This window comes from Urocampus carinirostris, chromosome 19 (genome assembly GCF_059441175.1).
Source record: "Urocampus carinirostris isolate Australia breed hairy pipefish chromosome 19, RoL_Ucar_1.0, whole genome shotgun sequence".
Classification (NCBI taxonomy): domain Eukaryota; kingdom Metazoa; phylum Chordata; class Actinopteri; order Syngnathiformes; family Syngnathidae; genus Urocampus; species Urocampus carinirostris.
In genome coordinates, this window is record NC_142367.1 from 25,388,430 (window position 1) to 25,416,400 (window position 27,971).

Here is a 27,971-nt window from a genome sequence, read left to right on the forward strand (position 1 = left end):
TTCTTTCTTTTTCTTTCTTTTTCTTTCTTTTTCTTTCTTTTTCTTTCTTTCTCTTTCTTTCTTTCTCTTTCTTTCTTTCTCTTTCTTTCTTTCTCTTTCTCTTTCTTTTTCTTTCTTTTTCTTTCTTTCTTTCTTTCTTGCTCCTATTTCTTTCTCTTGAATCGACTAGTCCGGCCCCCGACAGAATGTTTGTTCTATCGTGTGGCCCCCGAGATAAAAGTAGTTTGACACCCCTGGCTTAGAGGGAACACTGTTTTCGTCCTTTCGACGAATAGCGGCGGTGGCCGCTTCGCACCCGAACCGAGCGTCCTCCCGCGCAAATAAAAAGGACGGGCGTCGGGATTTGTCAGGGTTAAAGACGCTTAGAGCAGGGCTTTTAATGGCGTGACGTCACATCGATTAGCCGGCTCTTTGATCCCTTCGAGCCTCTAAGCCCCGGCGCGCCCCGGGACGCCCTCAGTGATTCCCGGCCGGCACCCGGAGAGGAGGATGCGCTTCCCCTCCTAGGACACCTTCCGCTTTCTCCGACCCGAACCCCCCCGGCAGGTGAGAAAATGGCCGACAAAGACAGCGTGGAGAAATACCTGGACAACAACCCGCAGTTCGCCAAAGAGTACTTCGACAAGAAAGTCCGGGCGGAGGCCCTGACGGCGGCCTTCTCCGGGAGCCTCCAGGTGAAGGACGCGGCTTCCTTCAAGGAGGTCGACTCGGTCCAGGAGGCGGCGGTGGTCTTCGAGCTGGTGCGGGCCTTGCAGAAGGTGGGCGTGGTGGAGGAGTCCATGCACAAAGTCCTGCAGAGGGTGGCCCTCATCCTGCAGGCCGACCGGGTCAGTTTTTACCAGTGCAGGTCCAGGAACGGGACCCCCGAGTTGGCCACCTCGCTCTTCGACGTGACCCCCGCTTCCAAGTACGAGAGCAACCTGGTCCACCCCCAGACCGAGATCGTCTTCCCCATGGAGATGGGGGTCATCGGATTCACCGCCACCTCCAAGAAGCCCCAGAATGTTCCCGATGTCTCTCAGGTAAGGAGCCCGTGATTTGGCCGGGACACGAATCTACGGATTCATTTGGTCGAGTTTAAAGAGGCAGCGTGTGATGTTTAGTGCCCCCTTGTGGTCCAAAAAACTGTCATTCGATAGAAAAATACTCCTTCTCGTTCTCTCTCTAGTTCTCAATCTCTCTCTCTCTTTCTTTCTTGTTCTCTTTCTCTCTCTTTTGTTCTCTCTTCTTGTTCTCTCTTTCTTGTTCCACGTCTCTCTTTCTCTTGTTCTCTCTCTCTTTTTCTTGTTTTCTCTCTCTCTCTCTCTCTCTCTCTCTCTCTCTCTCTCTCTCTCTCTCGTTCTCAATCTCTCTCTAGTTCTCAATCTCTCTCTTTTTCTCATTCTCTCTTCTTGTTCTCTTTCTTGTTCCATGTCTCTTTCTCTTGTTCTCTTGTTCTCTCTTTCTTGTTCTCTTTCTCTCTCTCTTTTGTTCTCTCTCTTGTTCTCATTCTCTCTTCTTGTTCTCTCTTTCTTGTTCCACGTCTCTTTCTCTTGTTCTCGCTCACTTTTTCTTGTTTTCTCTCTCTCTCTGTCTCGCTCTCTTTTTCTTGTTCTCTCTTTCTTGTTCCCTGTCTCTCTTTTTCTTGTTCTCTCTCTTTTTCTTGTTCTCTCTCTCTCATTCTCTCCTCTAATTTTCTCTCTCGTTTTCTATCTCTTTCTTGTTCTCAATTTCTCTCTTTCGTTCTCTTTCTTTCTTGTTCTCTTTCTTTCTTGTTCTCTTTCTCTCTCTTTTTCTCATTCTCTCTTCTTGTTCTCTTTCTTGTTCCATGTCTCTCGTTCTCTTGTTCTCTCTCTCTGTTTCTTGTTTTCTCTCTCTCTGTGTCTCTCTCTCTTTTTCTTGTTCTCTTTCTTGTTCCCTGTCTCTCTTTTTCTTGTTCTCTCTCCCTCTCTCTCTCATTCTCTCCTCTAATTTTCTCTCTCGTTCTCTCTTTCTTGTTCTCAATTTCTCTCTTTTGTTCTCTCTCTCTCTTTTGTTCTCTCTCTTTTTCTCATTCTCTCTTCTTGTTCTCTTTCTTGTTCCACGTCTCTTTCTCTTGTTCTCGCTCTCTTTTTCTTGTTTTCTCTCTCTCTCTGTCTCGCTCTCTTTTTCTTGTTCTCTCTTTCTTGTTCTCTGTCTCTCTTTTTCTTGTTCTCTCTCTTTTTTCTTGTTCTCTCTCTCTCTCTCATTCTCCCCTCTAATTTTCTCTCTCGTTCTCTATCTCTTTCTTGTTCTCAATTTCTCTCTTTTGTTCTCTTTCTTTCTTGTTCTCTTTCTCTCTCTCTTTTTCTCATTTTCTCTTCTTGTTCTCTTTCTTGTTCCATGTCTCTCGTTCTCTTGTTCTCTCTCTCTGTTTCTTGTTTTCTCTCTCTCTGTGTCTCTCTCTCTTTTTCTTGTTCTCTTTCTTGTTCCCTGTCTCTCTTTTTCTTGTTCTCTCTCCCTCTCGCTCTCATTCTCTCCTCTAATTTTCTCTCTCGTTCTCTCTTTCTTGTTCTCAATTTCTCTCTTTTGTTCTCTCTCTCTCTTTTGTTCTCTCTCTTTTTCTCGTTCTCTCTTTTTCTAGTTCTCTCTCTTTCTTGTTCCCTCTCTTTTGTTGTCTCTCTCTTTCTCTTGTTGTCTCTCTATTTCTTGTTCTCGCTCTTTTTCTTGTTGTCTCTCTCTCTCTCTTGTTCTCGCTCTCTTTTTCTTGTTGTCTCTCTCTATTTCTTGTTCCCTGTCTCTCTTTCTCTTCTCTCTCTTTTTTTCTTGTTCTCTATCTCTCGTTCTCAATCTTTCTCTCTTTCGTTCTTTCTTTCTCTCTCTTTCTCGTTCTCTCTTTTTCTTGTTCTCTCTCTCTTTTTTGTTCCCTGACTCTCTTTTTATTGTTCCCTGTCTCTCTTTTTCTTGTTCTCTCTTCTCTCGCTCTCTTTTTTGTTCCCTGTCTCTTTTTATTGTTCCCTGTCTCTCTTTTTCTTGTTCTCTCTTTTCTCTCTCTCTCTCTCTCATTCTCTCTCTCTCTCTCTCGTTCTCTATCTGTCTCTACTGTTCTCTCTCTCTCTCTCTTTTTCTCGTTCTCTCTCTTTTTTTCTTGTTCTCTCTCTCTCTCTTTTTTTCTTGTTCTCTCTCTCTCTCTCTCTTTTTTTCTTGTTCTCTCTCTCTCTCTCTCTCTCTCTTACTTGTTCTCTCTCCCTCCCTTTCTCCCTCCCTCTATGTGGCCCCTGAGATAAAAATGAGTTTGACTCCCCTATCATTGCATAACATTTGCTAGTGTACCGCCACAAAATTAGCAGTCTTTGGACGTTGTCGTCTGCTACCGATGTTAATTTTGATTTAAAAAAAAAAAAAAAAAAAACATGAGTCAAGAATTTTGTATCACTCACTAGAAGTCGCTGCCATGTTTTTCTGGCATCTTGCTGCTATTCTGAGCTCTAGGGCCTGCTTTTCGTTCGCATTAGACATACAGTGACATCTTGTGGTCAAATATACACACTGGGACTTCTAAGGTGTTTTTAAAAAGTTCAAGGTATATTTTCACTGTTAATGTGTTACAAATGTCCAGCTGAGCTCAAAGAGCCTTTGTTTTTTGTTCACAACCCCTATCTGCTTTTATCTCGCTTTTAGCAAAGCTGTTCGGGGCGGAACAACTTAACTACAGTGCAGTGGGTGTTATTGACTTAATGCTCGCCCCTGCATTTTCTTTGGCTTTATTGGTGTTACTCTGTAGCATGAAAGTGGTGAAAGTAAGAAAATGGCCCGTTTCCAAGGAGCAAACCCCAAGAAAAATGAAAACAGTTTTTTCGAGCGCATCTAAGAAATGCATGTACTTGCACGCACATAAGGAGCTTGACAGAGGCTGCAATGATGACACAAGCCAGGAGATGGCGCCCGCGAGTAAAAAAAATCCCAAATTCCGTACAGTTCCTTTAACATGGTTTCAAATTAGCATTATTATTATTTGTTATTAATATTATTACGTTTATTATATTTTAATAATTTTGTTTGTATCTTAAAATATATATGCTGTAGTACTGAATATACGGTTATATTTTTTGATATTGTCAGCGTAAAGACATTGGTACTAATGGTCTTCTGTCATTTGTGAAAACACACATTTCCAATTTCCTTTACTGTATTTTCCGGTCTGTAATGAAAACTGGAATATAAGCCGCACCTTTGAATTTCGTGCATATTTACGGGTACAGTTCCTGATATCCTCACGGTAGAGATTTGGGTCCGACTTGTCTCATGTTATTTGTTCAAAATCACTCATTTCCACTTTGGTTTATGGTATTTTTCAATAATAGGGGCTTTTACTCCCCTGGGTGGAGTTAAAGAGCCTCATGGCATGAGTCTATAAGGCAAACTGTATTATAAGGCCGACCTTTGAGGTACATGCAAACATAGTGCCGAATAATACGGGTATATTTCCTGAAAATGTCAGGGTTAGGATGTGGGTTCAATCTTCTAATATTTGCCAAAAAAAAACACATTTTATTTACTGTTTTTTTCCGGTCTGTAAAGCACACTGGAATATAAGCCACACCTTTGAATTTTGTTCATATTTACTAATATCCTCAGGGTTAAGATGTGGGTCCAAATTTCTATTATTTGCCAAAAAAAACACATATTTTATTTCCCGTTTTTCCAGCCTGTAAAGCACACTGGATTATAAGCCGCACCTTTGAATTTTGTTCATATTTACTAATATCCTCAGGGTTAAGATGTGGGTCCAAATTTCTGTTATTTGCCGAAAAAACACACATTTTATTTCCTGTTTTTCCAGTCCGTAAAGCACACTGGAATATAAGGCGCACCTTTGAATTTTGTTCATATTTACTAATATCCTCAGGGTTAAGATGAGGGTCCAAATTTCTGTTATTTGCCAAAAAACACACATTTTATTTCCTGTTTTTCCAGTCCGTAAAGCACACTGGATTATAAGCCGCACCTTTGAATTTTGTTCATATTTACTAATATCCTCAGGGTTAAGATGTGGGTCCAAATTTCTGTTATTTTCCAAAAAAACACACTTTTTTATTTCCTGTTTCTCCAGTCTGTAAAGCACACTGGACTATAAGCCGCACCTTTGATTATTGTTCATATTTACTAATATCCTTAGGGTTGAGATGTGGGTCCAAATTTCAGTTATTTGCCAAAAAACCACACATTTTATTTCCTGTTTTTCCGTTCTGTAAAGCACACTGGACTATAAGCCGCACCTTTGAATTTCTGGCGTGCTTTGGCGTTTTGAGTATACCTAACAAAATACAGGTATATTTCCTGATATCGTGAGGGTAAATAATACATTCTGTCCTACCTATCTTCTGTTATTTGCTGAAAAACAGGCAAATTTGATTGACTGTGTTTTCCAGTCTGTGAAGTGCACTGGACTATAAGGCGCACTTTTGAATTTCTGGCAAATTATTGTTTTCAAGTGCGCCATACAGGACAAAATCTGGATATATTTCCTGAAATTGTCAGGGTCTACTGTTATTTGCCAAAATACTCAGTGTTCATTTGAGCTGTGAAAAGTGATGGGTCATAAATCTATGGGTCCCAACAGAGATCTATGGCTCCCCAAAATTTAGTCTTATCCAGGTTGAAATTGTAAATCGGCGAAAAATATATAATATAAATCTACCGTAAATTCCGGACTATAAGCCGCTACTTTTTTCCCAAATGTTCAGCCCTGCGGCTTATTCAGTGAAGCGGCCAATTTATGGAACGCGGGCTGATGGGAATTGGGGTGAAGCTGAGTTACCGGTAGATCTGTCTGTTGTCGCAGTGGACAATAGTAGATATATATTTTTCCCACCCTTAACTTTGGAAATATACATTTTGTTTCCTTGGATTACTTTCAACGGGACCCGGACTTTACAAGTCTGCATCATACGTTAATTACAGGTATCATTTTCCATTCATGATGCCGACTGTGGTTCTAGGATTGTGTACTATTCACCATTATAATGGATAATTAAGAAAGAAAATAGAACAATACCCTTTAAAAAATCCCCCCCACCATGATCAGATAATGGATAATGAATAACGAAGATAGATCAATAATCCTTAAAAATCCCTCCCCCCATTAGATTGGGTCGCTAGGGGGTTAGGACCTTGACTCAGCCTCTTGGCTGGGAGCAAGTGTCTCGGCCTATTGGCTTTGTAGTGTTTTATGATTTAACAGATAATGGATAATTTATAAAGAATATAGAACAATAAATCTCTACAAAATCACAATCGTGAAACTTACAGCCTGGTCTGGGATAAACTTGTGATCGTGTCACAAGTTTTAATGCGGACGCTTGCGGCTTATATACAGGTGCGGCTTGTGTAAGTACAAAAGTGGAAAATCACTTAAAAAGTGGTGGGTGCGGCTTATAATCAGGTGCGCTCTATAGTCCGGATTTTACGGTATAAAAATCTTGCCCAGCTCCAAAACCGTACTCGTACTGTTTAATTCACAGGTTCTAAATCAACGGGACTGACTCTAGAACCCAACATTCCACCTTATTGACAAGCTGTGACCCAAATTAAGAAAAAAATTAAATTCTCAACTTTGAACCAATCGAAGGATTTTACAGTTTAAAGCCGAGATAGTGGAATGGATTAAAAATGAGCAGGAGAACTAAAACGACTTCAAGTACCATATACCGTAAATTCCGGACTATAGAGCGCACCTGATTATGAGCCGCATCCACCACATTTTAAGAGGAAAACCGATTTTGTACTTACACTAGCCGCACCTGTATATAAGCCGCATGCGCCCACATTAAAACATGTAACACAATCACTAAACTAGCCTAGACATGGTTTTGAGTCCCGCGATTGTGACTGAATATGAAGTACACAGTCCAAAAACCACAACCGGCAAAATGAACAGAAAACGATACTTAACGTTTGATGCAGACCTGCAGAGTCCGGGTACATCACTGAATACACCGCAGGGTTGAACATTTGGGAAAAAAGTAGCGGCTTATAGTCCGGAATTTACGGTACTTGCATATAAGCGTACATTGCATATACAGCGACCCCCTAAAACTGCTTTAGAATAGCCACATACTACTTGCTGACGCCATCTTGTGGCTGAAATCAGCATTGTTGCGCGTGCACAGGGTTGGGTAGGGTTACTTTAACTGGATTCCTTTCAATGACTTTTGGATGACTCCAATACCAAATATGCTAATAAAAGACAAAAGAAACTAAATAGGAATCAAATGATGACTCACAACACGCGGTAAGCTCTCTCTCCTGGCTTTGATCTCCGGCAAAACAAACATCAAATGCCACAGAAACAAAATGAAAATCAATCCAAACAGCTTGCCGACATCATTTTTGCCGTTCCATGTGTTCCAAAATTTTGTAATTTTAATCCTATTTAGTTTCTTTTGTCTTTTATTAGCATATTTGGTATTGGAGTAATCCAAAAGTAACTGAAAGTAATCAAGTTAAAGTAACCTACCCAACCCTATGTATGAAATTCTTAGCCCCCACTCAAAAAACTCTCCCTTTTTCATCTTTTTGTGGGTTTGTGTTGGCATTTGTACTGTATTCGAAACAGTCCTTCTCTTACTTTCACCATTCTCATCCTAGAATAAGACATTCAGAATTTTAATAAAGTGTGTACATAAACTTCAGTAATTATTCAATTTGGTAGTTAATAAAGATGAATAGAATGGTAAAAAGCTAAACATATGACATTTTTAAGCCGATCACAGTACCACCTTACAGTAGTGCTTCAATGGTAGTCACTCATACACCGTTTTTCGTATTTCGCAATCGTTTTTCTTCTTTGACCCGATTGTTGTTGTCACTGTTTTTCACTTTACTTATCAGTTCTTCCTTAATCACCAACTTTTGTGGGTACAAAAGGAAATAAAACCAACAAACTCACAAAGCAATGAGATGTGGTCCCTCTCAAAGGCGCCGATTGACCGAACAGGTAGAAGAGATGGAGTATGGCATTATTGCCATCTACTGTTAAGGATTGGAATTGACCCTCTGATATTTTCTTCTTAGCATTATCTTGCAATGGAAAAGGTCCACTGAAAACTAGTCCGCGACCCACTTTCGTGTCCTGACCCTACTGTTGAGAAACACTGTTTTACTTTGTTCGGGAAAGTCAAGTCAAGTCCTGTTTATTTGTGACGCCCTTAATCACAAAGTCTCAAAGGGCTGCACAGATCAAAGACTATTGCAAACTACAGACTATTAAAGACACCATTCCCTGATCTAAAACCAACATGAGGGCAAGGAAAAACTCAAAAACCTTAAGTCAAGTCATGTTTGTTTGTGACGCCCTTAATCACAAAGAGTCTCAAAGATCTGCACAGACCACAGATTATTGCAAACTGCAGACTATTAAGGACACCATTCCCCGATCTAAAACCTACATTAGGGCAAGGAAAAACTCTAAAAACAAAACTTTTTTTTTTTTTTGCTCGGTGCATTGTCAATACTCAAAGGACCATTACACAGAGTTTGTCCGGGTACTTGAAATCCTTCAAAACACTTACTTACAATTTTAATGTTGTGTTTTCAAGGTTTGAAAAGTGCTTACATTTTGGGTGACGTGCTTTTAAACGCTTGAAATTGTCTATTTAAAAAATGACACCAACGCTACTCTGTGTTGGCTTGGCTTTGCCATTGAATTTCTCCTTCCCTCGTGATGAACAGCAGCTGGCATTAGTCTGTATGCTATTGTCTTTTAAACGCCTGAAATTGTCTATTTAAAAAATGACACCAACGCTACTCTATGTTGGCTTGGCTTTGCCATTGAATTTCTCCTTCCCTCGTGATGAACAGCAGCTGGCATTAGTCTGTATGGTATTGTCTTTTAAACGCCTGAAATTGTCTATTTAAAAAATGACACCAACGCTACTCTATGGTGGCTTGGCTTTGCCATTGAATTTCTCCTTCCCTCGTGATGAACAGCAGCTGGCATTAGTCTGTATGCTATTGTCTTTTAAACGCCTGAAATTGTCTATTTAAAAAATGACACCAACGCTACTCTATGGTGGCTTGGCTTTGCCATTGAATTTCTCCTTCCCTCGTGATGAACAGCAGCTGGCATTAGTCTGTATGGTATTTTCTTATCAATCGTCATCACCCCCTACTGGACAGGTGCATGCTACTTGGACAGGGCACTATGAAATTTGTAGTGCAAGGATTATGGATATTTATCATGTTTCATGCAAAAAAATGAAGATAGCATTCCCAATATTAGAATAGAACAAAATATACCTTTATTGTCATTGTTACAAAATAGGTTAAACGAAATTGGACGTGGCACTCCAGTTTCACATTTAACAGTTAGGATAAAAGGAAACAAAATAAAAGGAACAAAGAAGACAAGGTTATAATTTACACAATATAAAGGAACAAAGAAGATAAAGGTTATGATAAGAATAATAAGAAGAATCCATTTGACTTCAAAGCGCTTTTTAGGACACCCAAGGTCGCTGTAAACAGAGTAACAAAGAGTGATAAATAGCAAATACAAACACAGTAGAGTTAAAAGGGGTTTGTATGTGAGGGACAGGGTTGGGTAGGGTTACTTTAACTTGATTACTTTCAATGACTTGGATTACTCCAATACCAAATATGCTAATCAAAGACAAAATGTATAAAATGATGACTCACAACACGTGGTAAGCTTACTCTCCTGGCTTTGATCTCTTTGATCTCCGGCAAAACGAATAGAAAATGCGACAGAAACAAAATGGAAATCAATCCAAACAGCTTGCCAACACCATGTGTTCCGTTACTCCCCAAGCCTGCACAAAATTTTGTAATTTGATTCATATTTAGTTTTTTTTGTCTTTTATTCGCATATTTGGTATTGGAGTAATCCAAAAGTCATTGAAAGTAATCCAGTTAAAGTAACCCTACCGAACCCTGGTGAGGGAGATGCTCTAGAAAAGGTATGTCTGAAGAGGTAGGTTTTGAGTGGACCGGGTGGCGGAATCCCCAAGGTCAGGCGGCAATGAGTTCCAGAGCTGGGGGGCAGAGCGGCTGAAAGCTCTGCCAGTGGTAAATTGCCAGGGGAACCACTTCCTGCAAAACAGACTGATTTTTTTTTAGATTCACATTGTATTTCCTTATTTAATGGTACTGGAGAAATTGGAAAAATGGCTTCGACGGTCCTTGAAAAAGTCTTTGAAATTGGCCATGAGAAACATTTTGAAACTCGGGTTCTGATTTCCGGCGAAAGAAAGAATTCAAATTCCCAGCTCGTCGTTCAGTGTTGCCTGTCATCAAGGTTGATCACTGACAAGACGGCTCGTCGGCGTCTCATTGATGGAAGCGGGCGAGCCGAGATTAATCCGGCGGAAATATCTCAAAGGCGGCGTCATTAGCTCAGGAGGTAGAGCGCAGGTTTGATTCCTGGCTCCTCCTTGTTATATGTGGAAGTGTCCTTGGGCAAGACACTGAATCCCTAATGCCCCCAATAAGCAGGTCGGCGCCTTGCATGGCTGCATGGCCGCTATTGGTGTGTGAGTGAATGGGTAAGTGTGAAGCACATTGTAAAGCGCTTTGAGAGGTCTTCATTGACTTTAAAAGCGCTATAGAAATGCAGACCATTTAGCCTTTAGCATCTTGATTATCCTCAAAACGTTTGGAGGCTGACTCCCTATTGGTGTGTGAGTGTGTGTGTGAATGGGTAAGTGCGAAGCACATTGTAAAGCGCTTTGGGAGGTTTCCAGGGACTTAAACTGCCATAGAAATGCAGACTATTTACCAGTTAGCATCTTGATTATCCTCAAAACGTTTGGAGGCTGACTCCCTATTGGTGTGTGAGTGTGTGTGAATGGGTAAGTGTGAAGCGCATTGTAAAGCGCATTAAAGCACGGTAACCGATGTCGGATGTGGTCCCGCAGAATAAAAAGTTCTGCGACTTTGTGGACAAGCAGACGGGCTACAAGACCAAATGCATGCTGACGTACCCGCTGATCGCCGACAAAGAGTGCTTGGGGGTTGTCACGGCGCTCAACAAAATCGGAGCTCCTCACTTCACGCCCGAGGACGAAGCGGTAGGCCTGGGATTTTGACTCGCTTTTCCGAGTCGCGTCGACCGATTTTGATTTTTCGACCGTCTTCCTTCCTAGCTCTTCCACAAGTACATGACCTTCGCTCACGTCATCGCCCTGCAGCATCACACCACTTACATGTTCAACGTGGAGTCCAGGAGGAGTCAGGTAAAAAAGTTATTCGCTCTCTTCCGAGTTGTTTACGTCGCGTCTTTCCGGACCATGTCTTTTCATTCATAATGGCAATTAGGAAGATATTTACTAAGGCGCCGAAAGAAAAGGCGAATGCGGCAACCGACTCAACTAACAAAACGGCTCTTTAAGCCGTCTCTGTCTATGGCACACGTGTGAAACAGGCGGCCCGCGGGCCAGATCAGGCCCGCTAAGGGATTGAATCCGGCCCGCGAGACTACACTCAGAGAAGCGCAAGAGAAAAACAAGTTGCTGGTTGAAATATGTCAACTTGATGTTGCCAAAGCCAAGTGCCTCTCACAAAGACACTGTACTTGCATTTATTTCTCTCTCTCTTTCTCTTTCTCTTTCTCTTTCTCTTTCTCTTTCTCTTTCTCTCTCTCTCTCTCTCTCTCTCTCTCTGTGTCTTTTAACCTCTTTTGCTCTAACTTCCTTTTTCCTTTTCTCTCTTTTCTCTTTCTCTCTTCTCTTTTTTTCTTTTCCCTCCTTGTGTCTTTCTATTTCTCTTTGGATTTCTTTCTTCCTCTCCCTTTCTTTTCCCCCTCTCTCGCGACTTTTTATCTTTTGTTTCTCACGCTCTCTCCCTCTCTTTTTCTTTCTTTGTCCCGCCCTCTCTCCTTTTCCCTCCCTCTTTCTCCTATTTCTTTATCTCTTTTTCTTTCTCTTTAATCTACTAGTCTGGCCCCCAACAGAATATTTGTTCTATTATATGGCCCCCGAGTTAAAATGAGTTTGACACCCCTGGTCTATGGCATTCTAACTAAATTAATCTGACTGCCCTAGACGTTTATGGCATCCTAGCTCAAATGGATCATTGACTTCCATAGATATCTATAGCAATCAGCCTAAAGTAATCTTTGACTTAAGCCCTCTTTGGCATCCGAGTAAAGTGAACTCTGACAACTATATTTATCTATAGCAGCCTAGCCCAAATGATTATTTGAGTTCAATAGCCGTCCATGGCATCCTAGCTCAAAATAACTTCTGACTTCTATAGTAGTCTTTGGCAGCTAAGCCCTAATTAATCTTCGATATCAATAGCTGTATATGGCATCCTAGCTAAAATAGATCTTTGACAGAGTTGTCTAAAGCAGCCTAGTTTAAATGAATCTTTGGCTTCAATAGCTGTCTAAGGCATCCTCATTCAAATGGATCCCTGACACTTATAATAGTCTATGGCAGGCTAGCCTAAATAAATCTTTGACTTCAATTGCCGTTTGTATGCCACAAACTTATCCTCTTATCCTCACCTAACAGTTGACATCTATGGTATCCTAGCTAAAATGGAACAGTGACCTCTATAGTCATCTGTAGCAGCCTAGCCTAAATGAATCTTTGACTCCAATATCTGTCAATGTCATCTTAGCTAAAATGGATCTTAGAGAGCCTTAGTTATCTATAGCAACCTAGCCTAAATTAATCTTTGACTTCTTAAGCCCTCTTTGGCATCCGAGCTAAAGTGAATCTGACATCTATAGTTATCTATAGCAGCCTAGCCTAAATGAATATTTGAGTTCAATAGCAACCATGGCATCCTAGCTCAAATGGATTTCTGACTTCTATAGTAGTCTTTGGCAGATAAGCCGTAATTAATCTTTGATATCAATAGCCGTTTATGGCATCCTAGCTCAAGTAGATCTTTGACACAGTTGTCTAAAGCAGCCTAGTTTAAATGAATCTTTGGCTTCAATAGCCGTCTAAGGCATCCTCATTCAAATGGATCCCTGACACTTATAATAGTTTATAGCAGCCTTGCCTAAATTAATATTTGAGTTTGTTAGCCGTCCATGGCATCCTAGCTCAAATGGATTTCTGACTTCTATAGTAGTCTTTGGCAACCAAGCCCTAATTAATCTTATATATCAATAGCTGTATATAGCATCCTAGCTGAAATAGACACACTTAGTTGTCTAAAGCAGCCTAGTCTGAATGAATCTTTGGCGTCAAAAGCAGTCTAAGGCATCCTAGTTCAAATGGATCCCTGACACTTATAAAAGTCTATGGCAGGCTAGCCTGAATAAATCTTTGACTTCAATTTCCGTCCATGGCAGCTTATCCTCTTATCCTAACCTAATCTTTGACATAAATGGGTGTCTATGGTATCCTAGCTAAAATAGATTAGTGACCTCTATAGTCATCTGTAGCAGTGCAGCCTAAATGAATCCTTGACTTCAATAGCTCTTTATGGCATCCTAACAAAACTAGATCTTTGACATCTATCGTCGTCCATAGCAGCTTAGCCTAAACGAATCTTTGACTTCAATAGCTGTCAATGTCATCTTAGGTAAAATAGATCTTTGACATTTGTAGTAATTTATGGCAGCATAACCTGAATGAGCCTTTGACTTTATTAGCCATCAGTGGCATCCTAGCTAAACTGGATCTCTGACATCTATAGTTATCAATAGCAACCTAGCCTAAATTAACATTTGAGAACAATTGCCGTCCATGACAGTTTATCCTCTCATCCTAACCTAATCTTTGACATAAATGGGTGTCTATGGTATCCTAGCTAAAATAGATTAGTGACCTCTATAGTTATCTGTTGCAGCCTAGCCTAAACGAATCTTTGACTTCAATATAGCTGCCAATGTCATCTTAGCTAAAATAGATCTTTGACATTTATAGTAATTTATGGCAGCATAACCTAAATGAACCTTTGACTTTAATAGCCATCAGTGGCATCCTAGCTAAAATGAATCTCTGACATCTATAGTTATCTTTGGCAGCCAAACTTAAATTCCTTTTGAAATCAATAGCTGTCATTTTCCTCATGTTGAGGTTTTTGAGTTTTTCCTTGCCCTCATGTTGTTTCCAGATCATGGGATAGTGTATAATAGTCTGAAATAATAGTCTGTGCAATAACCTGTGCAGCCCTTTGAGACTCTTTGTGATTAAGGGCTATGCAAATAAAAATGCTTGACTCGACTATGGCATCCTAGCTCAAATATATCTTTGACATCTATAGCCGTCCATGGCAGCCCAGCTCAAATCAATCTTTAACTTCAAATACCATCAAAGACACACTAGCTAAAACCTCTGACTTCAATGCCAGCGAATGTGGATATAAAAATATTTGAATATTTAAGATTTTAGATCTCTTCTCATTCAAAATGTTTGCAAACCGTTATTCAAATGAGTTTTTAGCACTCTTCACTATCAACCGTCCTGCCCTTAGGTTCTCCTCTGGTCAGCCAGCAAAGTTTTCGAAGAGTTGACCGACATCGAGCGACAGTTCCACAAAGCTCTCTACACCGTGAGGACCTACCTCAACTGCGAACGCTACTCGGTGGGCCTCCTGGACATGACCAAGGAGAAGGTCTGTATCGGGGAGGGAACCCGCCCCGTTCCCGTCTCGGACTAACACTAACTGGAATCGGATAGGAATTCTACGACGAGTGGCCGGTGAAACTGGGAGACGTGGAACCCTATAAAGGCCCGAAAACGCCGGACGGAAGGGTAGGCGCAACCTCCGTGATCGATACGGTTCTTCTTCACTTACGATTTTCTTTGACTAAAACGCAGGAAGTCATATTTTACAAGATCATCGACTACCTCCTGGAAGGCAAAGAGGAGATTAAAGTCATACCGTAAGTGGAGTCGAAACATGATTATACACTGCCTAGCCAAAGTATTAGAATAGAATAGAAATAGAATAGAATAGAATAGAATAAACTGCTATTGCCATTGTTACAAAATGGTTTAACATATTGTGACAACGAAATTGGGCATGACACTCCAGTTTCACACATTCGCAGTGAGGTAAAAAAGCCAAGAAGATAATGGAACAGAGAAGATAAGGTTATAAAACAAGGAGGATAAGGTTATACTGTAAATTCCGCACTATAAGCCGCTACTTTTTCCCCAAACTTTTAACCCTGCGGCTTATTCAGTGACGCGGCCAATTGATGTCATTTTTCTACAAAAGGTAAGATTTAAACCGGTGGAATATATGCGCCGAGGAAGACTGCAACTTCTTGGCTTGTGCATACAGTGGAACCTCGGTTCTCGACCATAATCCGTTCCAGAACCCTGTTCGAAAACCGATTTGTTCGATCACCGAAATCATTTTTCCCATTAAAAATAATGTAAATCGTTTTAATCCGTTCCAACACCCTGAATGTTTAACGTACACATAAAGCTAACCCGGGCTAATCGTACGTTCGCGTTATCGTAATCTTCCGTACGAAAAATTACGCGAACATGAACGTGTAAAAATAAAAAAAAAGGGCTAAAACACTTCGTACACTTATATTAAAAGCGAAAGCAAAACGAAGCACGTTATATTATTATTATTAAAGCTTTGAAAACTCTCTCGGTGTACCGTCTTTCTTTGTAAATATGCGTAACCATGTATAATATGTATTTGCAACTGTAATGTATTTATTTTAGAAACTTATTCTGATATGTTTTGCACGAGCAAATGAGAAAGAAGGGGCGGGGCAAACGCGGGCTGACGGGAAATGGAGTAAAGGTGAGACGTGTTTGTGGACGCGGCCAACAATAGTGGATATATATTTTTCCCAGCCTTACCTTTGGAAATATACACTTTATTCCTTGGATTACTTTCAACGGGCACCCAGACTCTGCAGGTCTGCATCAAACGTTAAGTACCGGTATCATTTTCCGTTCATTTTGCCGGCTGTTATTTTCGGGCTGTGTCGGGTATGGGTTAATTTTGTGTTTGTGGTGCATTTTTCACTCTGGACGCATCCGGCTAATATACAGGTGCGGCTTGTGTATGTACAAAATCGGTTTTCCTCCCGAAATGTGGTGGGTGCGGCTTATAATCAGGTGCGCTCTATAGTCCGGAATTCACGGTACCTTTATTGTCATTGTTACAAAATGGGTTAACATATTGTGACAACGAAATTGGGCATGACACTCCAGGTTCACACATTCACAGTGAGTTAAAAAAGCCAAGAAGATAAAGGAACAGAGAAGATAAGGTTATAAAACAAGAAGGATAAGGTGATAGTTATAATTTACACAATATTTACTCAAGAAATGTCGGCATGTAGGATGTTACATACAGTTTGGTATCGTAAGGGTTTGTGCAATTATGTATTTGGTGCAAAAAATAGTCAACATATGAAAATTGTTACGGTTAAATGTGAAACTGGAGTGCCATGTCCAATTTCGTTGTCACAATACGTTCAACCCATTTTGTAACAATGACAATAAAGGTATATTCTATTCTATTCTATTCTATTGGCCACCTAAGAACTTCATCTCATCTCATTAGCCGTACCGCTTATCCTCATTAGGGTCGCGGGGGGGCTGGAGCCCATCCCAGCCATCTCTGGGCAGTGGGCAGGGGACACCCTGAACTGGTTGCCAGCCAATCGCAGGGCACACCTAAGAACTTGAGAAGTACAATGGTGAAGTGGAAAAAAATTGTCTTTTTACTACCTAAAAAAAACAGAGAATTAAATGTTGCAAAAATATTGCCCCCTCTTCTCTCAGCTTAGCCAACTGACTCCAAAATTTTGCAAGTGGAAGACACAAATAACATGTGAAACAAGGTGCTTTGGTCTGATAAGAACATCATTGAACCTTTTGGGCTGAATGTAAAGCAACAGAGTCACACTGCATATAACCCTGAAAACATCCCCACTGTCAAACATGGTGGTGGCAGTATCATGCTCAGGGGTTTGCTTCTGTTCAGTAGGGACAGGGAAAATGGATGTAACTAAATACAAGGCGATTCTGGCAGAAAATCTGTCGAACCACCCTAAACATAAAGCAAATTCTACAAGGGAATGGTTTAAAACTAACAATATAAAGGTGTTGGAACGGCCAAGCCAAAGTCCAGACCTCAATCCTAGAGTGAATTTGTGGAAAGATCTGAAAAATGTTACTATTACTTAAACTTCAAGGAACTTGAGCTCTTTTGTAAGGAAGAATAGGCAAATACTTCAGTTTCAAGTACACTTATAGAGATATACCCAAGGCTTGCGGCTTTGATCGCAGTAAAAGGAAGTTAGACGTATTATCTACTCAAAGGGGGCCAATATTTTTGCAACGTCTACTTTTCCAAATCGAATTCATTAGCACAATATCAAATGTTGAATACATCTGATTTTCTTTTCACTATTGTGTCTCGGAGAATCTTTTGACTCTTGTTTGAAGCGTGAAATATAGGGGGGGGCGATACTTTTGCAAGGCACCGTATTTTTCCTTTCCTTTGTAGTGTAATTCATTTGTCACGAGGTGAAAAGTTCTGTGCGTGGAAATGAAAAACTGCCTAGTTTTGCTAAGTGACGGCAGATTAATTCATTCGCCATATCGCCGGGAGGTCAAGGTTTTTAACTGAAGTGGATTTCGCTTTGTCATTCGCGATCCATTCTCTCCAAGAAATAAACGAGAGAAAGCGATTCATCCGTACAAGGATTTGAAGTCACATTTTCATTTCCTTCTCGAACGTGTACGATAAAATCACCTCCGTGTAAGGAATATTCAATCTAAGGCGGGCGTGTCAGACACATATCTGCACTACAAAGTATTTTCAAGGATTTCAAGCACCTGTCCAAACACTGTTATCTCTACCCAGCCTCTAATAATCACCACCTTGTAATAACCTAGCCAAAAACAGGTAATACTATTCAGAACAAAATTATTCCATCCATCCATTATCTGCACCACTTATCAACAGTAGGGTCACGGGGGTGCTGGAGCCCATCCCAGCTATCTTTGGGCAGTGGGAAGGGGACACAGGGACAGACAACTCGCTCGCCCATTCACACCTAGGGACAATTTGGACCGACCAATTAACTCGACATGCATGTTTTTGGAATGTGGGAGGAAACCCACACAAGCACAGGGAGAACATGCAAACTCCACACAGGAGGTTCGATCTCGTGACCTGAGAACTGTGCTGCACACGGGCTAACCACTGCCCCCGCCGTGCTGGGTTACATGAAACCAAATCAATCTTATTTTTACTGATCTGCGCAGATAAAAGCCAAGCTATCGTACTCATTTCACTCCTGCAGTCTACTTCCTGGTGCTCTCTCGTGGAACACACCAGGTAGGTCCGGGATAAAGTTTTGACAAAGGCCTCAATATCGGGTGTGAAATCCCGTTTAGCAGGACATTAGCGCAGTTCAAAGTGTCCTTAAATGGTGTTGGGAATTTTCTATCAAATTGTACCGTTTACCAAATTGTTCGAATGAGTTATCTGACTCCATTAACCAAACACGACCTACGTTCATCCAACAATTATGCGCACTCGTTTTTTGAGAGAAAAATGACCAGGGGCCGGCATTTCCACACGGGGGCGAAAGTTTATTGTTCCTAACAGCTCATCTAAGTGTATCAACAGGAAACCGCGTCCCCCTCCCAGTTGCCCCGGATCATTTATACATTTCACAAACAAAGCAAAGACATCCCACTATTCCCCCATTGGCTATGTGTCATCTTCAGTTAACGTTAGCTTTCTCTTATTGGTCTTTTCCCCGGATTGAGGGCGTGTCGGCTGGGCTCCGCAATCTTCGCATATCAGCGGCACCCCGACGTCTGCCCTTCTGCGTCTGGCCTTCTGCGTCAGCACTCACAGGAATTCTCTATTGTACCTTGAATTAAAGCAGTCAGTGAATATCGTTATTGCATTAAACTGAATACATGTGCTTTGTAGTCAATCGTATAAAATCCTTTATAGTCAAATGTATAAAATCCTTTAATGGTTTGGAATTAAATAGTTTTGCTAAAAAGTATGTGTAAACAATGCTCACCTGAGTTCAAAGAGCCTTTATTCATATTTATCTCCCGCGCCTATTTGCTTTTATCTGACTTACCCTCCGGCCATGAAGCGCTTTACTCCGGAGGAAAGGAGGCAGGGGGACGGGGCAGGGAATTTATGATTTCACGCGTGTGCTTGCAGTTGTCTTTTAATCCAAGATGAAAATGGTGAAAGTAAGAGAAGGACTGTTTCAAATACAGTCCAAATGCCAACACAAACCCACGAAAGGATGAAAAAGGGAGACTGAGTTTGGGCGGGGTTAAGAATTTTACAGTGGCTCAGGAGGTAGAGCGCTCGTCTTGGGATCAAGAGATCGCAGTTCGAATCCCGGCTCCTCTGTGTTACATGTCGAAGTGTCCTTGGGTAAGACACTGAACCCCTAATACCCCCAATAAGCAGGTTAGCGCCTCACATGGCTGCACGGCCGCTATTGGGAAATGTGAAGCACACTGTAAAGCTCTTTGGAAAGTCTTGACTTGAAAAGCGCTATTTAAATTCAGATCATTTCATTTCATTTTAATCCAAGATGAAAATGGTGAAAGTAAGAGAAGGACTGTTTCAAACACAGTCCAAATGCCAACACAAACCCACAAAAGGATGAAGAAGGGAGAGTGAGTTTGAGCGGGGTTAAGAATTTCACATACATGCACGCGCAACAAAAGGATTCATAGTAGCTCGTTTACACCTTTACTGCCCTCTAGTGGCAAGAAGAAGCATTTGGTTCTGATTTATTAAAAAACAAATCATAACTTTTGATAGAAATGAGCTAGAGACCTGTTTCTTTTTTTGATGTACTCATAAATTTACGGTGGAAACAACGTTTTTTGTTTTTTTTAGTGGTCCTCCCGCAGATCATTGGGCTTTGGTTAGCGGGCTTCCCACCTACGTGGCAGAGAACGGATTTGTAAGTCCCGCCCCCACACAGACCTCAATTATTAAAAGTAATTTTTTTTGGGGTGATAAAATCACAAAAAATTTTGCTTTGTTTTTCAGATTTGCAACATGATGAACGTGGCGGCGGATGACTTTTTCACTTTTCAGGTACTTGTTAGTTAGGGTTGGGTGAATATTGATATCAGGCATCGGTATCAAGTCGATACCAACCGTATTTTAACAGTATCGTTTTTTTTTTGTTACCGTCAAAATGATCATGATACGTAATGGGGGGGAAAATGGGATAGGAATCAACGTGTTCGACATGGAAGAGTGGATACCTATTGCTCGTATCGTATTTTGTTGATACTGAGTGATATTTTTACAAGGGACCAGTACTAAAAAAACCTGCATTCTCCTAACAATGCGCGCTCCTTTCTCAATGGAAAAGATGGACAAGAGACCGGCATTTCCACACGGGGGCAGATTTAATTTCTTAAGCAATTTAACTAAGTGAACTCCATCGAATTAGCCGAATTAGTGTCGCTCGAGTCTCTGTCAAGCCTCCTCTCTCGATCTTCTTTTTTCCTCTGCCCACGTTTTTTTTTTTTTCCCCGCAAGCTGGTGTGCCGGCTCCTCCCATGGGCGTGCCAGGAAAACCCCCATGTGGGGTCCATCCCCCTCGCCTCGATGTCTGGAGAAACTCAAAACAGAGCGTTTCTATGTCATCAGGGCCTTGTTCTCCAAACATCGTCTGCCGTCCCCCCGTCAAAGTCCTGTTATCAAAATTCCCCAGCCAAAACATTCCGCATTCGGATCAGCGTGACCTGAAGCCCACTCAGTGAAAATCTTCATTGCACTCGATAAATGTAACTTGTATTTAATCTTATAAAATCCTTTATAGTAAAATGTATAAAATCCTTCACTGTCCTTCTAAACTTTTGGCCTGAAACAAGAGAAAACTAATCAGAGAAGCAAACAAGAGACCCATGATCACATTGGATAAGGTCCAGGCATACACAGTCGAGGTGGGACAATCTGTTCAGAAGACAACTATTAGTCGTACTCTACATTACTCTTCCCTTTATAGAAGAGTGGCAAGAAGAAAGCCTTTATTGAAAGAATACCATAACACGACCCGTGAAGCCACATGGGAGACACAAAAAACAAGTGGAACAATGTGCTCTGGTCAGATGAGACCAAAATGGAACTCTCTGGGCTGAATGTAAGTGTTATGTTTGCCATAAGCATAACACTGAACATCCCTCTGAAAACACCATCCACTGTAAAACATGGTGGTGGCAGCATCATCCTCTAGGGTTGCTTTCTTCAGCAGGGAGTAGGAAGACTGATGGGAAGATGGATGTATCACCCTATGTATCAAAATCACCCTATTGGCAGATGGGGTGGGAAAGGGTTTTGGAGAATATACGCAGAGACGAAATATGGCAGAGAGGGAACACTCTTTTGTATCAAAATCACCCTATTTTAGCAAAAATATCTATCAGCAAGAGACCTGAGAATGGGGACTGGGTTCATACTTTTCATTTTTTTGATTGCTAGCACAAGTTGAATACATGTACTTTCTTTTCAAGATTGTGTCTCACATTTTGTCGATTCTGATCATATATTTAGAGTTTTTGATACACAGGTTTGAAGCCTGAAACAGTTCTTGAAGGCCTATACTTTTCCAAGGCAACTGTCGATACCAGACACTAATACTTACTTTGTACGTATGCTGCAGAAAGAGGCGGTGGACGAAACAGGTTTCCTCATCAAGAACGTTCTGTCCCTGCCCATCGTCAACAAAAAGGAAGAAATCGTGGGCATCGCCACTTTCTTCAACAGGAAAGACGGAAAACCCTTCGACGAATACGACGAGCAGATCACCGAGGTAGGAGACGCCGCGGTACTCGTCGGGGAGGGGCCGAACCGGGATTCTCGGCTTCCAAAAAATACTCGTCCGATACCGATACTTTATGCTCGATCAATGAATAATCGAAACCCTCAATCCCTACAGTTCATTTGCAATTACCATATAAACAGTTCGGTGGCCTTGGGGGTGTGGCGCCCGCCCCGAGACTGGGAGGTTGTGGTTCAAGCCTCGGCCGAGTCATACCTAAGACTTAAACATTGGTACCCGTTGCCTCCCTGCTTGGCGTTCAGCATTAGGGGGTTTGGTCACCTAATGACTCCCAACACCTCAGTTGGGTAGAGCAAGGGGGCTGGGAATCCCCTCCTCTAAATCAATCTCCCAAAAAAGAGTCAGAAATGACTCTAGCCACCTCCCACTAGGGGGACATGGCTGTGGTGTATATATCTAATAATATTTCTTATTGCTTTCATTAAATTACAATTTAAACTTTAAAGGTTCAAATAATATATGATAAATATTTCTATTAAAACAGTTTTAGAACAAAAGTCAAGAAAGTCAAATCCCCAAAAAGTACCGAAAATGTAAGTTAAATATTATCCATTGCACAATATTTTAAAACTAGCTTAAAGAGCAAATAAAGTAAGCAATGCGATTAGAAACTTAACAGTATAAAAATGAAAATACTTCAATGACTACAACTGTTTCATAAAAAAAAATCTATTTAACTTTATTATCAAATACGCTACATACAAAACATCCAATGGAATTGCTTCCTCTTTCCCGCGTGCGAACATTAAATAAGAAGCAATACAAATAACAAAAAAAAAGAAAAAATGTGGATACAAAAATTAAAAAATAATGAAGTCTGGAATAAAACATGTGCAGCCGGAGTCTAAATGAAGCAGTTTTGCATTAGTTTGGCAGATGGGTTGGGAAAGAGTTTTGGAGAATATACGCAGAGACGAAATATGGCAGAGAGGGAACACTCTTTATACAGCAACATTCATCCACGTTCGAAGTCCGTCCGAGAGACCCCTGGCATTTATACTGTGGACTCGACACGTTTAGTCAGCAACTTGTGATTTCTTGTATCGACATTGTTTCATAACATCCTGCCAGATGTCTGTTGTGAGCTCGAAGCTGACTTACAGTTAATCCACGACAAGTGTAGGGCAGGGAGAGAGTTAAGAGTCCTGACAGCCTGATGTTAAAAGCTGTCCTTGAGCCTGCTGGTTCTAGCTATGAGACTCTGCAGTCTTTTCCCTGACGACAAAAAAGCACCCATGTAACAAAATTACAAATACCGTACAACAATGTCATCAAGACATCTAAAATATAGTATTTTTCTGACTTAAAAGCGCAACCCCAAAACCCCAATTTTGCCCATAATTTAGCACTGGATAATTATAACACCATTTATGAATGAAAGGATTCATGTTCGTTGCGAAAACAGATTCCCTGATATTAATGTTGAAGGAAATAGGATTTTTAACGTCGAACTTAATCTCATTTTCTGGTCGGATGAAACCAAAATGAAACTGTCTGGGCTGAATATAAAGAGTTATGTTTGTCATAAGCGAAACACTCAACATCACCCTGAAAACACCATCCACTGTAAAACATGGTGGTGGCAGCATCATGCAATGGGGCAACATCATGCTCTGTAGAGTTACATGCGCTTTACATATGAAAATAACCTTTCACAAGGAGGTATTTTTGAAGGTGCGGCTTATAATCAGGTGCGGTTTATAATCAGGTGCGGTTTATAATCTGGAAAATACGGCGGTACCTCTCATTGCACAATATTTTGAAAATTCAAGTCAGGAGAGTTAGTTATTGGATCGAATTTGAAAGTTATAATGTGTGTATAATCTGGCGACACACTAACATCATTATTACAGTATCACCGGTATCGATCCGATCCAAGGACTCTCTCGGTATCGTTGATATCGACCATAAGTATTATCTGCTCAATTTTTCTGATCCTAGCCTCATTTGCTTGCAATCTCCTTCCTCAAAACGAGCAGTCCAATTAGGAAAAGACGCTACCGATTAGCTTTCTCTTTCTCGCGTAGCAGCAAGAAAAGGACTCAAAGACACGTGCCGCTCATTGGGATAATGAGTTTAATGAGCGAGGTCATTCGAATAATCATCGTAACGTCAGAACATCGTTTCTTTATAGTTTAGCTTATTCAGATCATTTTCTATTACACTGGGGCGCGGAGTTTCAGGTTAAATACGAAATATTTTCTCGGTAAATTGGTGTTAGCGATGCCCAACTGAGTTCAAACAGCCTTTATTTACATTTTTCCGCCGCATCTATCTGATTTTATCTTACTTTTACCACTGGGTTCCGGCCACGGAGCGCATTACACTGGAGGATTATGTCAGACGCGTGCTTGCGGTTTTCTTTTATTCTAGGATGAAAATGGTGAAAGTAAGAAGAGTAGCTCAGGAGTTAAAAGAAAAATAGTAATTGTAGGCAAAGAAATTTGTATTTCTTCTACTCTACTATTGAATCAGGGGCCGCCCGAGATGGGGTCTGGATGATGTTGGAGCGAATCCACAATAAAACCTCAAAATGTTTTCCTGTATATATATATATATATATATATATATATATATATATATATATATATATATATAAATTCTGCGATTGGCTGGCAACCAGTTCAGGGTGTCCCCTGCTCGATGATTGCTGGGATGGGCTCCAGCACCCCTGCGACCCTGCTGAGGATAAGCGGTGCAGGTAATGAGATATATATATATATAAATATATATATATATATATATATATATATATATATATATATATATATATAGAGATCGATATATAGATATAGATGGATAGATCGATATATAGATATAGATGGGTAGATCGATATATAGATATAGATGGATAGATCGATAGATCGATATATAGATATAGATCGATATATAGATAGATATAGATCGATATATAGATAGATATAGATCGATATAGATATAGGTAGATAGAGATAAAGATCAGTATATATAGATCAATATAAATAAAGGTAGATAGAGAATAGATCGATATAGATATAGGTAGATAGAGAATAGATCGATATAGATATAGGTAGATAGAGAATAGATCGATATAGATATAGGTAGATAGAGAATAGATCGATATAGATATAGGTAGATATAGATCGATATAGATATAGGTAGAGATATAGATCGATATAGATATAGGTAGATCGATAGAGGTATAGATCGATATAGATATAGGTAGATAGAGATATAGATCGATATAGATATAGGTAGATAGAGATATAGATCGATATAGATCAATAGAGATATAGGTAGATAGATATAGAAAGATGGATGTAGCTATATATATATATATATATGGACTTCGAACGTGGATGAATGTTGCTAAATAAAGAGTGTTCCCTCTCTGCCATATTTCGTCTCTGCGTTTATTCTCCAAATATATATTAATATATTTTTGGGTCCGTTTGGTTCCTTCTTTTTTTTATGTTTCGCATCTTATTCATTCATTACTTGATTGTATATTTGCGCTCGACAGGCGCTAACCCAATTCCTGGGCTGGTCGGTGCTGAACTGCGACACCTACGACAGACTCAACCACATGGAGTACAGGAAAGACATCGCCCAGGAAATGCTCATGTACCAAACCAAGTGCACCACCGAGGAGTTGCAGTCCATTTTGGTGAGTTAGTATTGGTCCTCCTGGTCGCTTCTATGATTAGTTTTCGCCACATTTGGTCTGAAGGTTTAGAACAGACCTTGGTACTCTGGTCCTCAAAGGCCGCTTTACCTACATAATTTTAGAGAGTTCTCTTCTATAACTCAGGTGATATAAATGCTATATTTGTTAGCAAGCTAGCAGGAGCTTGGAATCGCCTAAATTGGAGCAGAGAAACCTAAAAAACAAGGCCCTCAAGTGACCAGGTCTGGTTTTGAGGGATGACCAGGTCTTGGTAGGTTTACAGTGGTTCGTTTTCTTACTCTGTTTTCATATTATTGATCGCATAGTACGCAACGCGAGGTGTAATTATTCCATTCCTGCTTTGAACTTTATCCCGGACCTACCTGGTGTGTTCTCCGGTCTTCAAAATATTGTCTGTTCTCCTCTGAGACCTCTGAGCCTATCATAGAGCAGGTGCATTTAAGCAACTTACTCTCTTTCCCATTGTTAGCCATTTAGATCGACGTCGAATCATTCAGAAGTCATCAGGGAACTTCTGGAGCTGAGAGAAAAGGGGGCCAATATTTTTGCAACATCTGCCTTTCGTTTTTTTTTTTTTTTTTTTCATTGTACATACAATATAAAATATTGAAATATTTAAGTTCCATTTTTAAGATTGTTGTTGAATCTTCAGTTTTTTCGCTTAACGTTTGAAGCCTGAAGGGGGTCGATACTTTTGCTAACCCTAACCGTCTTGGTATCCAGAACACCAAAGACAAGTTCGACAGTGAACCAGAGGACTGCGACCAGAAGGAGATGTACAAACTATTGGTAAGACCAGATTTCCTGTAAATTTGCACGTGTCAAACTCATGGTCCGGGGGCCGAATGTGGCCCGCCACCTCATTTTATGCGGCCCCGGAAATTTCAAAATGGCGGTTTAAAAGAGTTCTTTGAATAAAAGTAGATGGATTTATTTTGAGGGCAGCCATTTTGCCAGAAATGGGCGGAGATTTAGAGGCGGGGCCCCAATGGGTTTAAATATGTGGCCCGGGGGCCCATCTTGGAGACCTATCACTTCAGATTCATATATGAAGAAATATACTTCATATTTGGTTTTCTCACATTGGTATTGAAATACTCCCAATTTCAGCAAAATAATTTTTAAGCACTAAATTTGTACTTTTGTAGTGTTACTGTAGTTGTGTGTAGTATTTCTGCAGTTGGAATCTGTAACATTTCTATTATATTTGGGAGTATTACTGTAGTATTTCTGCAGTCAGTTATCATATATCTGGGTTTTTTGGGAATATTACTGTAGATTTTTTGTAGTATTGTTGTAGTATTTGCATAGTAGTTTGTACATTGTTGTTTCAAAGCTGAATTTTGAAGCATTTTTGTAGTATTACTGTAGTTTTTTTGTAGTATTGATGTAGTATTTCCATTTTCTATAATTTGGACATTGTTGTTTTCAAGCTGAATTTTGAAGCATTTTTGTAGTATTACAATAGTTTTTTTGTAGTATTGTTGTAGTATTTGCATAGTAGTTTGTACATTGTTGTTTCAAAGCTGAATTTTGAAGCATTTTTGTAGTATTACTATAGTTTTTTTTTTGTAGTATTGATGTAGTATTTCTATTTTCCATAATTTGGACATTGTTGTTTTCAAGCTGAATGTTGAAGCATTTTTGTAGTATTACTGTAGATTTTTTGTAGTATCGATGTAGTATTTCTGCAGTATTTCCATGGTAGTAATTTGTACATTGTTGTTTTAAAGCTGAATTTTGAAGCATTTTTGTAGTATTACTATAGTTTTTATGTAGTATTGATGTAGTATTTCTGCAGTATTTCCATTTTCCATAATTTGTACATTGTTGTTTTCAAGCTGAATTTTGAAGCATTTTTGAAGTATTACTGTAGATTTTTTGTAGTATCGATGTAGTATTTCTGCAGTATTTCCATGGTAGTAATTTGTACATTGTTGTTTTAAAGCTGAATTTTGAAGCATTTTTGTAGTATTACTGTAGTTTTTTTGTAGTATTGATGTAGTATTTCTGCAGTATTTCCATAGTCGTAATGTGTACATTGTTGTTTCAAAGCTGAATTTTCAATCATTTTTGTAGTATTACTGTAGTTTTTTTGTAGTATTGTTGTAGTATTTCTGCAGTGTTTGCATGGTAGTTTGTACATTGTTGTTTCAAAGCTGAATTTTGAAGCATTTCTGTAGTATTACTGTAGTTTTTTTGTAGTATTGATGTAGAATTTCTGCAGTATTTCCATAGTAGTAATGTGTACATTGATGTTTCAAAGCTGAATTTTGAAGCATTTTTGTCGTATTACTGTAATTTTTTTGTAATATTGTTGTAGTATTTCTGCAGTACTTCCATAGTAGTCATTAGTACATCGTTGTTTCAAAGCTGAATATTGGAGCATTTTTGGAGTATTACTTTTGTTGTATTTTTTTGTATTTGTGTAGTATTTTTGCAGTCGGACTTTAGTAACATTTCTGTTTTACTTTTGTAGTATTACAGTAGTTTTTTTGTAGTATTGATGTAGTATTTCTGCAGTATTTCCATGGTAGTAATTTGTACATT

The 27,971-nt window shown here is 40.0% G+C and overlaps 1 protein-coding gene across 1 annotated transcript in view; it reads left to right on the plus strand.

Annotated features, from left to right (window-relative positions):
* Window positions 1–380: 380 nt before the first annotated feature.
* The window catches only part of pde6c (phosphodiesterase 6C, cGMP-specific, cone, alpha prime), a 42,912-nt gene continuing 15,321 nt past the window's right edge, over window positions 381–27,971 (plus strand). Inside the window, exons 1-11 of the mRNA XM_088323133.1 lie at window positions 381–1,022; window positions 10,875–11,027; window positions 11,103–11,192; window positions 14,395–14,535; window positions 14,601–14,675; window positions 14,742–14,806; window positions 19,795–19,861; window positions 19,951–19,998; window positions 21,575–21,724; window positions 25,257–25,400; window positions 26,145–26,210. Of these exons, the coding sequence (XP_088179259.1) occupies window positions 555–1,022; window positions 10,875–11,027; window positions 11,103–11,192; window positions 14,395–14,535; window positions 14,601–14,675; window positions 14,742–14,806; window positions 19,795–19,861; window positions 19,951–19,998; window positions 21,575–21,724; window positions 25,257–25,400; window positions 26,145–26,210 (1,467 nt within the window). The 5' untranslated portion in view covers window positions 381–554. The remainder of the gene's footprint in view (window positions 1,023–10,874; window positions 11,028–11,102; window positions 11,193–14,394; window positions 14,536–14,600; window positions 14,676–14,741; window positions 14,807–19,794; window positions 19,862–19,950; window positions 19,999–21,574; window positions 21,725–25,256; window positions 25,401–26,144; window positions 26,211–27,971) is intronic.